The 13,052-nt window shown below is 37.4% G+C and overlaps 1 protein-coding gene across 1 annotated transcript; it reads right to left on the reverse strand.

The window, feature by feature from the left end:
• Positions 1–211: 211 nt before the first annotated feature.
• Positions 212–12,792, reverse strand: LOC141317263 (A disintegrin and metalloproteinase with thrombospondin motifs 3-like; the record flags this gene model as incomplete). The annotated part of the gene is made up of 6 exons (XM_073833022.1): positions 212–387; positions 1,317–1,462; positions 1,546–1,659; positions 6,887–7,019; positions 9,334–9,477; positions 12,687–12,792. Coding segments are annotated over 6 exons (819 nt in total), but the record flags the coding sequence as incomplete, so codon positions are not given.
• Between the last annotated feature and the right edge of the window lie 260 nt (positions 12,793–13,052).

Below are 13,052 nucleotides of genomic sequence, written 5' to 3' on the forward strand. Positions count from 1 at the left end.
GGTTGCCAAACAATGTGTTTCAGCAAAAATAATATACTTCATTATATGTATCGACACAATCTCTTTCTTTCATGGAGAAATACGTCCAGAACAAGACTGCTAAAAAGTGTCTTAAAACAATGCCAGGCATTGTTGCACTCGATTTCACTCAGTTGAAGTTATAAAAACATATTTCCCCAAATTAGATTGCTTTCAAATCTGACAAACTCACCATCTGTGTGTTCGTAGGGAAGCCAATGGTGTTTGGCATTCTGATATTCAAAGTGGGAGTTGCGAAGTTGACACTGTTGAGCTCTGAAGTCCTCAAAGTTTTTGGGGCATTCATCAATGTTACACAGCTGGTAGTCATAGTTCACCCCTGGACAGTCCTGACCTCCATTAGATGGACTAACGGATAACAGATAATGTTCAAACAAAGGTCAACAAAGGACTTTAAACACTCAAGTATGGTTTAAAAAGCAGTCAATAACCAAGGTTACCCCAAAAACTCTGGCACAAACAGATATTAGAAACATATCGATGCCTTCTTTCATCAAATAAAATATTTAGATCTGGATCCAGAAAACATAATCGATGTTTGGATGGAACAACAACCAACGCAAAAGATGTATGATGTTTTTACAACAGTTCAAAGCTCTGCAGCTTATATTACTGAGCCTAACTTTGAATTTTCAATCATGCATATTTTCGGTAAGTGCGAGCATCTGTTCAACTCAAATGGCGTTTAACAAGTCCTTAACTAACACTTCTCACAACTAGCACACTGATGTGCAGGCATTAAAAAGAAAACTAAATTCCTAGCTCTCTTGCTTCCTTCAATCTCAAAGCATGCATGCTAATTAAGAAGCAACCACTCGTTTGCTCGACACAAAAAATACCGTCCTCCTCAAAAAGAAAATTACACTTAGATGTCAAAGACGGCAGCTCTTCTGATTAAAAACACCCTGTGCAGATTTTTCTCAATAAAAGAGATGTATGAACGTAAACAGGTAATCAGACATTTTCATGCTTTTATAAAATCTCTATCATTAGGAGAAAAATAAGCAGGCCTAATGCAGAGGTTCTGTGGTTTTAAATATAAGAGTTATTGGAATTATACTGATATAAAAGGACAAACTAATTGACCTTTCGTCTAAATTGGCCAGAGTCAATCATGTTTGCAGCCTGCATGCTATATTTCTAGATAGTTAGCTCTTTTCTTATTTCAAAGAGTCTGCAACCATCCATAAGATGACTGAATCTGATTATATAAAGTACTCTAGGGTGCCAGTGATCTTCATTAGCAATCCTGACTGTGAGTACAGTAGATAACATACGCAGGGTTGTTGCACTGGCGGGTTCTGAAGCGGACACCCGTCCCACAGGAGCGAGAGCAGGAACCATACTTGCTCCAGGCACTCCAGGCTCCATCTAGCTTCACTTGGTTGGCATTCTTCCACATGCAGTGACCTTTGTAGCACCACTACGGGGGAAGGAGTAAGACAGAATCAAATTGGGAACAACAGGACAAAGTAAGCGCAGCAAAACTTGGACACATAGAATTACCTTCCCAGGTGCACATTCAGTCCCGTCTAATGGAGGCCCTTTTTTGGTCTTGCAGAAGTAAGGGTTATCTGGATGACTGCACCACAGCTGCTTGCAAGGATCAAATGTGCGAAACTGAAGAGACAGAAAAGTGCCCATGGTTGGTTGCTTGGCATTTTACGAGAGAGAGAGTCAGAGAGAATTAAATGGCGAGACAAATTTAAAAGAATTCTGAACTTCTTTGGCCGAGCTACAATTCCACAAGAGATAAGGCCTGACAATCCTTTTCCTTTTAGGAACGTGCTTGAGAAGAGATTCAGAAAAAAAAAATACTGAATTGATTTTTCCTCTTGAGGCTGCCAGTGGCACTCTGGAGCTACTGCTACTGATAGACACTCAGGAAATTAGTGTGAGTGCCATCTGAGAGTGAGATTCCAGAACAAAAAAAAACAAAAAAAAAACGTATATGTTCAGCATGACGGGACGAATAAGTATACATCAATATTTCATAGTGAAATTTACCCATCTGTCATTGCGTTTCATCAAACACTATGTCTACACTGCAACAGCTTGAGCCGGTCTACATTTGATGCATCAAAGTAAATGCTGCAAATCCATATGCCCTGTTGTCAGAAGACACAATCACTGATTATAATTGGTATCTATTGGCTTTTGTTGCATTGCACCGCTCGTGTCCGGTGTTGACACGGTTTGAGTATTTTGGCCTCAATAGATACATTTGAGATTCTGATGGTTTATTCTGTTTAATTCACATCAGCTGTGGTTTCTACACAGTTGTTTGTTGGCATACAGCACTTTAGAAGCATATTATAATGTAATTTCATGAGACGCAATTAACCAAATGACATCTATTTTTAAATAAAACAGGAGAACGTTAATTTATCACTAAATTCACAGGGTTTGATTATGACAAATTAATGTGATTCGGAATGCAAGTACAATTTCAGAAATGACACTGTTGTCCATTAGAGACTGATACATGCACAGCTGGACTTCTATTCAGTATTTTTACTTTCATTAAACACAGCAGGAGTATGTAGCATACATATTACAATATTAAGAATCCAAACAGTATTCTGCCGGATAGTCTTTCTTAGAAAACAACAACAACAATGACACAGAAATTTAAACAAATAATTTAATGGATACCAAGACCGGGAGAGGAAGCTAATAGATGACAGCTGAAATTCAAGGTTCACATCTGAGTTCTGTGTTCTTCACCAAAAAAGTACTGCTTATTTGCAATGCCGTGTGGAGTAGGAAGGCTCAGACATACGGTTAATGAATGGACGGATGTGCCCAAGGGAGAAACGGCACTATGTTGTCGGCATAAATGGGAAAGACTGTTTCTGTAAAATGAACTTCCATTTAAATCCTCTAACAAGTCCCTTGGCATGCAACTGGACTAAAGAATATCAGTTGTCTTTAGTTCTGTCACTGGCTCAATCTTTCACACACTGCACTGTATGAGACAACCAATTGGTGAAGCCAGTTTCGATTACTGGATATTCTTCTGTCATTCTATTAAAGTTGGCATGACATGGAATCATCCTCTTTTCTTTCTAAACGCAAGTTATTGACATTTTATTGTGAATAATTCATGTGTGCACATTTCTAGAGATGCACCGATTGATCGGCTAGTGATCGGAATCGGCCGATTTTCGCATGATCGGCGTGGATCGGAGACCGGCCGGTCAATTTCTCCTCTTGCGGATTCCTAGCCGATCCTTTTATTGCCAGAAGCACATGCAATTACGTCGCAGCCGCGCACTAATTTGTATTTATTTACAGATGCATTTATATTACACTTCTCTGGTAAATATCATCTGTGTGTGAAGACGCTGTATGCGGTGGCGTAGCGCAAATATGTGAATGAATGTTACGAAGTGTAGTAACGTTACCGCTGGATTAACTGGTGACAAGGCAGAAATGCTTCTCTTTATCAAGGAAAATTTGCCATTAATGCTCAAGTAATAGCATTTAGTACTGGCATTGTTATTTCTACCTGTTTGAAGACACAGTGCACGTTTTGTTATTAAAGTTATTGTTGTGAGATGATCCTGTAATTAATGTTTAAAAAAAAATCCATATAAAATTCATTGAAGAAAAGTAGATTTTTGTATGCCTGCTTTGTTACTTATATTTTATTTCTAATGTTTTCAAGGCTCAGAGCACTTTATTTTGTTAAAGTTATTTTAATATGAGAAGATGCTGTAATATTTATACATTTCTTTTATTATAAAATAAAATAAATACATTGAGGAAAAGATTTTTGTTAGTATAACTATACTATGTTAGTTACAGGAACTAATTTTATACTGTACCTTTTTCGAAGGCACAAAGCACTTTATTTTGTTGTTAAAGTTATTTTGTTGTAAGAAGATCCTATAATGTTTAAAAATTTATTTTATTATAAAATAAATTTAATTAAAGAAAATATTTCTGTATAGGCCTATGCTTTCATTACAGTTCTTAAAAAAATAAAATCGGAATCGGCAGGTCACACTTCGGAAAAATCGTATTGGCCAAGAAAATTGCAATCGGTGCATCTCTACACGTTTCTTTTTCCCTTTTGCAGTTTTTAAATAAAATGTCATTACTCTGGTGAAATGACAGGATTTTATCTGGTAACATATGCTAGACTTCTCTAATCATTTTTCCAAAATCATAATCAGATGTAAAGTCAAACCAAAAATTATTTAGACACCAGATATAATTTTTTATATTTCATGTGAGGATAGCAAAATGAAGTAAACTGCGACATATTATCCCTAAAAATTCTTCATACAGTTGACTACCAGTAAAACTGATAACAAATTTGGGACCAAAATTTATTCACTTTGACCTGACCATGTTTTGCTTAAGTGTTTTTTCTTTAATTGCTAATGCAACCTTTTTACACCAGAGACTGAATAAAATGAAGCACTGCTTGGTAATTTGTCAATCAAGTATTGGTATTTGTGTATATACTGTCATACTAACAGTTGTCTAAAATTTTGATTGTAATCCATCACCTTTCTATCAAAGTTATCTGACATTATCATGATACATTTTTTTTCTGGCACAGTTTAACTCTGATTTCTTGTTATATTTTCTTACCATTTTCTAAACTATAGTGAATAAACTTACCCTGGAAATCCAGAGGTCTCGTGAGAGCACAATTTGAATTGTCTCTGCAAGACACTCTGGCATCGAGCAATGATGCATGTTACTGCAATATGTTCTGGGAACCAATCAAATCGGTGTATCTGATGTAGGCGGGCCAGAGGCGAGCTAAGCTGATGACGACAGCGCTGCAACCTCCGGAATCATTTAGAAGGCTAAACATTGAAAGATGGCTACAGATGAACACCAGTTGTTTGAAACGGCTTTGGCCGCTACAATGAACGAGTTAGACTTGGCTTTTCATATAAAAGAGGGACAGAAAACCGCGCTCGAATTTTTGCCGTTTTGCCGACTGGATACGGCAAGAGTTTAATTTATCAGTTAGCTCCGCTGGTAGTTAAGCGTATGGGGCGACCGCGAAGAGGAACAGATCCGAAGCGGGCAATTCCAGATAGCATTCGGCAGTCCCGAGTCCTGGCTGTTAAAAAAGAAGTGGCGATAAATGTTATCGAACAAGGTCTCCCGAGACAACCTGATCAGGATTGTGGTGGATGAGGTCCATCTCATTTACAAATGGTAAGAGTCACTTGGTAAACTTACTGTAACGAAAAACGGAACTATTCAATAGTAATACAGTAGCCTAACTTGAACAGGACGATATGTCTCGCTGCTGAATGAAAAGCTAGCGTCCATCCACATATTAGCTGATAGTTAATGAATAGTTTGATCGGACCTAATTGTTTTATGAGGTTGATTCGGCTGTCGTAATTAATAGTTATTAATCTTGTCACATTGTTTATGTCATAGCATTGAAATCCACTCTTATATGTTCACCGTCGCTCTGGATACGTCACACCGTGTATTGTTGTGATTGGTCGTGGCGTTATCCAATTGCGTGCAGTGAGAGTTTCATATGCACGCTTGGTGCCGCCCCTCGAGTTAGGCCCTTTTCATTGCTCGATGCCAGACCCTTAATCTTAATAGATTAGGGTCTGGATTTTTCCAGGCTAGAATAAACTGTGATAATGTGAGAAATGTTGAAGCTGTCTGTCGCTGTTTCTTTAATACGTACAAGTTATCAAAATAAATAAATAAATAAATACATTCTACCATTAATTATTCACCTTCATTTTGATCCAAACCCACATGCCATTCTTCTTTTGTAGCTATTGTGTGACTTTTAACAGTTTTTATGATTTTATATCTTCTTAGAGTGTTTTTACATGCTTTTAAAGTTTCAAGACCTCAGTCATCATTCGTTGAAAGTGCACATAAAAATACAATTAGAACAAACGTAAGAATTTTATTGTCTTTTGTTCCTTTTGTGCATTACTGAAGACAGGTTTGAATCAACATAAAGGTGAAGAACCTGACAGAATTTCATGCATGTATAATATGAGTATTAAACATTCAATATAATTACACAGTACAGTCATGGAATAAATAAAAAAAGCTCAGCCGCAAAATTACCTTTTTTGTACTACAGACTCCTCAGAGAGCTAATTAAAATGTCACTCTGCAGATGGGAGAAGCAACAAAGAGTTCCTAACAAATATTTTGTTTACAAGCCCATTACAATCTAACTCCTTCTATCAACACTGACAATGGGGCCACTTTTCTCATGTCTTCAGAGAACCAACTGTTTAAAGCATGATTAGTGGGGTCACAGAATATTTCATGGGGATGCGAGTTTTGTCGGGCTGTGGTGCACAGCTTGGCACAGATTTTTCAGGCATGAGAGAGAGGCTGGGAGGAAGGATCACAGCATGCTGTTCTTGTTTACTAGTGTTACAGCCTTTGATGACAGAACGCCAAACATCTTGCCATCTGCTGGTTCTCAGTGTCAGGTCATAAACCAGGTGTGAGGCTCTTTTCCCTGACACTATACATGTGATTGGGACTTTGCAGCACCTATTCATTTCATACTTGAAAGTGTTTAGAGCTGAGGGTTTTAGGGGGGTTAACAGAACATAAAAGAACATATTTAGCTGTGAAGAAAATAGCTAGAAACTAATATTATAACAGACACAGACTTTCTTTATATGTTCTCATTCATAAATGAAATCTGGCGTTGAAATATTTAAAAAATATTTGAAGCACATCCAGCTAAATGACCTTGGACAGGGTTATTCGTTAAAATACCAAAAAACTAAAAGACTGACTTTTTGGTGCATGCTTTAATGACTGATATTTATCAGATCTGTCAAGGGAGAATGTAGCCTCTAGCCATACTCACTGAAGTACAGATTTTGTATCCAACGCCAAAATCAAAGCGACACTGCTCATCCATGGAGTAATTGATGCCGGGAAGTTCGGGGAGCTGTGGCCAGTCATGTTTAAAGGGATCGTCCAGCAGGCAGTCATATGAACTGTGAAAAACAAACAAAGTTACTATAGCTGTTTAAGTAAACCTAATAAATGTGTTTAATGAATGGCCCTACAAACTTTGGAAGCCACTTCTAAAGTTCAGTAGCAAATGGTAAGCCTAAAGTGGACATGAGACTTGTACATTCTAGATGATTCATATGATTCTTATCAATAAACGGAGCCCATATTGAACCCTAGAAAAACTGAATCCTGATATCCATTCAGTAGATAATTTACAGTAAATGTTCAAAATCCTGAAGTGCTAAGTGAGGCCAAGACATGCAGAGAAAGTGCTTTCAAAACTTTCAACCCACAAAGAGATTTTGAACTTCAAAAGTCTCTTCAGAGATTTCCTTCGCCCACTGGCTAATTTAAGCTGAGGCCAGCGAAGAGCTACTCAAGGATTTCTAGTGAAAGTGAGGCCTTTTCATTATCAGAAATAAATCTGTGTCTGCTCTTAATCATGAGCATTTCTTTAAGAGCGCTGTTCAAGTTAAAGGTTATGCAAGAGTTTAGTTGTAAGTAAAAAAGAAATAGCCCCCCTAAAAAGGGTATTGGTAAATGCAAATGCATTGATTTTCTTGGTGTGAATGGAAAAATCATTTATTCGACACTGCTCAATGGCTACCTAGAATAGTGACCACTTCAAACTCAATAGACAATGCTGAAAAGGCTTTTCCTGTCACAGAGAGCTACTCAACATCTCATTTGTATTGGCCGCGGTAAGTTGCCGAGATTCATGGGTAATTTACATCCCATCAACCCTTGGCCATGACAGGATTAACCCTGAACATGGGCCAGTATATAAATTTGAAAATCCTTAAGTGGCACTAGATGTCTTCTGAACTGATTGAGTGAATAAATGAGGGCTCAAATGAATAAATGACCTCAAATTGAGAGGTCTATTACAGAAATTCAGCCCAAATCCTTAAACCTAGAATATAGCGTGTATAACGGGTCTCAGTTTGCTCCTTTGTTAATTCACATTTTTATACTTGTCTTTTCTTACCTGAAAATGAGATGTTTTGTCCATATAATCATAGTCAGTGGGGGTCCAAAACAGCTTCTACTACTATTATATTGAATAAGAGACACTTTTCAAATATCGTTTTGTGTGTGTTCATGTGTGTGTGTTCCACAGAAGAAAAAAGGTCAAGCAGGTTTGAAATGACATAAGGGTTTGTAAATGATGCAAAATTGCATTTTTATGTGAAGTGTCTCTTTAAATAATAAAAAAAGACTTTTTACATTATTTATCATATAAACAGACACTTCAAAGTGTCCCAGGTGCAGAACATAGCATATCAGTCTGTGAAACAAACCGTGAATGTCCATTTTTTTGTGCGTGCGTGCGTGCGTGCGTGCGTGCGTGTGTGTGTGTGTGTGTGTGTGTGTGTGTGTACCTGGTATTCATCACGTTGTGGGGACCAAATGTCCCCACAAGGATAGGAATACCAGTAGATTTTGACCTTGTGGGGACATTTCTCTTATAAATCATGCACAATGAGTTTTTTTGAGGAAGTAAAAGTGTGCACAATCTCCTGTGAGGGCTAGGTTTAGGTGTAGGGTAGGTGTAGGGCGATAGAAAGTACGGTTTGTACAGTATAAAAACCATTACGCCTATGGAATGTCCCCATAAAACATGTAAACCCAACATGTGTGTGTGTGTGTGTGTGTGTGTGTGTGTGTGTGTGTGTGTGTGTGTGGTTTGTTTTTTAGCAAAAGTATCCATGCAGATGAAACGGTTATCTCTTTAAATATGCCATATTATTTCTAAATCGCCTGACTATGACTTCAAAGGAGGATCAGATTCAAAACAGAAATTAAAAAGAGCTCAAACACATTTGTAAAGAGGGTCTTATAAAAACAAAACCATTGCACAGTGTATTTAGTTAATATGCTGCTGGAGTAATGGGGCAAACACTATCATCTTCATGGCTAAAGCAGCAATTATGGGCTGCTTTAGAGTTAATCCCTGTTGGTCACGTTGTCTGTACGCTGTAGGATATCAGGACAATCTACTGACCAGTTAAATTAAAGCCCTTTGATCTCACACTTCTACTCTCTCACAGCAAGTGACCTATTGGTGACTCTAATTCAGGTAAACAAACAGTCAACTGAACTTAAGGTGACACCAAACAAAGCAGAGCTCCAGTCAAAACAAAGGCCAATGTTTACGCACAAGTAACTCATGAGCGATATCCATCATAGGCATATCAGTGAGGAGACACATTTATATTAAAAATACACATATAAGTTCAAGGCCTTCCAGTTTTCTAAATAAAACATAGAGAGTTGTGAGAAGTGTGAACTCACTGAATGTATCTCTTCAGTTCTTGTCCACTGCACATCGACCAGTGGTAGCGGTGGAAGGCTGCTTGCACCAGAGGGGCCATGACACTTCCCATGGCTGTTTCGTCACCGCAGCGGTTGCCCTGACCGTCATGCTCCATTCCCAGCCTACAGACAAGGCATGATTATGGTAAGCAGGAACATTTGAGTGCAGCAATGGCCAGAAGTAACATTTTCTACTCCAATTAGCATAGTTATATGTCTATATGAGAGATGCACCTCCGGCACCTCCCATCTTTATTACTGGGTATGAAATTACAATATGACACTGTGACCTAACCAGGCAAGACACAACAAAGCAATGAAAGCTTGTTTTTAATGTTAATCTAAATCTGTTGTCTAACTAGCTGTGACATTTTGTCTGTCATTTTGGTCATTTCTGCAGCACTGCAGCTGGTGGGCCTGCTCACAATGAATCTGACTGGACTCCTCATGTATATTCAACATCAAACATGGATGAGTCTAGAAGAGATGCTGAAAAACTAACAAATAAAAATGTAAACATTTACACTGCTGCTTAAAAGTCAAGGGTCAGTAAGATTTTTTTTAAAGTAATCATTTATGTTCATAAAAGCTACATTTATTCGATTAAAATAAAGTAAAAACAGTAGTATTGTAAAATATATTAAAGGAGTAGTTCACTTTCAGAACAAAAATTTACAGATAATATACTCACCCCCTTGTCACCCAAGATGTTCATGTCTTTCTTTGTTCAGTCGCAAAGAAATTGTGTTTTTTGAGGAAAACATTTCAGGATTTCTCTTGATATAATGGACTTCTATGGTGCCCTCCGAGTTTGAACTTCCAAAATGCAGATTAAATGCAGCTTCAAAGGGCTCTTAATGATCCCAGCCAAAGAAGAAAGGTCTTTTCTTGTGAAACAATTGATTATTTTCTAAAAACATTTACAATTTATATACTTTTTAATCTCCACACAGAGCTAGACAAGACAAGCATTTGAGGATAAAATAGTATATAAATTGTAATTTTTTTTTAGAAAATAACCGATCGTTTTGCTAGATAAGACCCTTCTTTCCTCGGCTGTGATTGTTTAGAGCCATTTGAAGCTGCATTTTGGAAGTTCAAACTCGGGGGCACTATAGAAGTCTATTATATGGAGAGAAATCCTAAAATGTTTTCCTCAAAAACCATAATTTCCTTACGACTGAAGAAAGAAAGACATAAACATCTTGGATGACAAGGGAGTGAGTACATTATCTGTAAATTTTTGTTCTAAAAGTGAACTACTCCTTTAAAATTTAAAAGAACTGTTTTATATTTTAAGAGCTGGATTTAACAACTACAGTATTATTCCAGTCTTCAGTGTCACATGATTCTTCAAAAATCATACTAATATGCTGACTTGCTGCTCAAGAAGCATTTCTTATTTGATGTTGATGTTCTGCTTATTATTTTTGTGGATGCTATAACACATTTAACTGCATTTATTTAAAATAGTAAAGATTTTTACACTGTTACGAAACATTTCTGTCACTTTTGATCAATTTAATGCATCCTTAAAAGATTAGTTCACTTCCAGAATAAAACATTTCTTAATGATTTATTTACCCCATGTCATCCAAGATGTTCTTCAAGATGGTCTTTCTTTCTTCAGTCGAAAAGAAATTTGGGTTTTTGAGGAAAACATTGCATTTTTCTCCATATAGTGGACTTCAATGGGGATCAACGGGTTTAAGGTCCAAATAGCAGTTTTAATACATCTTCAAAGGGCTCTACACAATTCCAGCTGAGGAATAAGGGTCTTATCTAGTGAAACGACCTGTCATTTTCTCAAAAAAAAAAAAAAATGATATACTTTTAAACCAAAAATGCTTGTCTTGCACTAGCTCTGCATCCACATCTTTATACATTACTAGTCACGTCGCAAAGGTCACATGTGACGTAGGTGAAAGTACTGACCCAGTGTTCACAAAACAAATGTGCAAAAAAGTCACACTTTACAAAAAAAGGTAAAACAACGATGTTGGACAATTTTGAACCGAAGCGCACACACACAAAAAAAAATAAAAAATCGAGCATGACCTTTCCAACGTGATTACGTAATGTGTGAAGTTGCGGACATGAATCGCAAAGCTAGTGCATTTGTGGTTTAAAAGTGTAGAAATGTTTATTTTTTTTAGAAAATGACAGACCGTTTCACTAGATAAGACCTTTATTCCTCAGCTGGGATTGTGTAGAGCCGTTTGAAGCTGCACCAAAACTGCAGTTTGGACCTTCAACCCATTTCTTCATTTTCACTGAAGAAAGTAAGACATGAACATCTTGAATGACATAGTGGTGAGTAAATCTGAAAGTTAACTAATCCTTTAAATAATGTCTTTCAAATCTTATTGACTCAAAACTTTTAAACAGTAATGTTTCTACATTTCTGCACAATGAAGTATCATTTATGTAATGAGTGAATATAATCTTACATCACAAATGTCAAACAGATGGAGAAGTTTGCGCAGAGATTGATATGAAAACAGGAAGGACAGAGGCTTAAGAGGGAATCAAATCTACGTGGCTGCCAGCCAGAAAAGGATCTCAGAGGCCCTGACATCTGACTTTGAATTAAATAAAATGTTATTTCAGTCTGTGCTAATGCCAAACTGAATCAAAGACTGTCAGTAGGATGATGGTGAGATGCAGTACAGTAATGATGGTCTACCAGCCTTTGTCACGTGTGCAATGAAAACTGGATTTGAAAGAAAGAGATAAACAGATAGAGACAGAGTATTTGAGAGGGTAAAGTCCTTGACAATAGTTTCAATAAGGAGAAGATGATAAGGAGGTTGACTCCGTGACTAATCTCTGTGTAGGTGGTGTTTTTTTTTTCTGAAATCCTTTTTAATGTTAGATGCCTACAGACTTTAAGCAACTGTTGTTAAAGGAGGAATTGAAACCCACAAAAGGGACCTGGCAAGGCTGATTAGGCTTGCTAAAACAGTAGACAAGGACTCTTAAGCATGAGCTCAAAAATCAACATGAGGGATGTTTTGAACAACATAACAGACTGACTTATTATCAAGTAGGGTTGTAAGGACAAATTATCATCTATCAAGCATTCCGACATCTTTCTCTATTATTTAATATCCCCAAAAGATAGGCAAGTTTCCTTGCATTTTTATGTCCATTGTGTTACTCTGAATAGAGTCCTTGCCTTGAGAGCATAAAGGTATGGCAATTAATCTGAAAACATGCATTCCTTGTGGAATTAAAATGAGAAACCACAAATAAAACATCAACTGGAGTGACATAAACCACTTTTCAATCTGAAAAGGCTGAATAGCACCTGGTCACGCTTAAAAACCTACACGTGTCCCGTCTCATGGGCTACAACAAAGGCAGAAGAGAAGCCGTCTTCATGATTGAGGGTGCAGCTGCGGACAGGGTGGCACATCCCGGTGACAGGGGCATATCCTGAGAGTGAGTGAGTGACAGAGACAGACAGAGAGGATGAAACAGTTACTAGGGTTTATTTATTCCGTCATAACTTGCCCAGTGAGTCTACATTCTGACAGCTTGCTGCTTGGTGTAATTGTAATACTTTGAGCAGAGTGATGCTGACAACTCTGCAAAGAGCTGTCCATCAGAATTAGATTATTTTTTCATTTTTTGGTTTCTTTCATTTGTTTTAGACTGTTCTCTGGAGGTGTGGCATGTAAAGGCCCAGTAAAACC

The sequence above is a fragment of the Garra rufa genome, unplaced genomic scaffold (genome assembly GCF_049309525.1).
Source record: "Garra rufa unplaced genomic scaffold, GarRuf1.0 hap1_unplaced_589, whole genome shotgun sequence".
NCBI classification, from domain to species: Eukaryota; Metazoa; Chordata; class Actinopteri; order Cypriniformes; family Cyprinidae; genus Garra; species Garra rufa.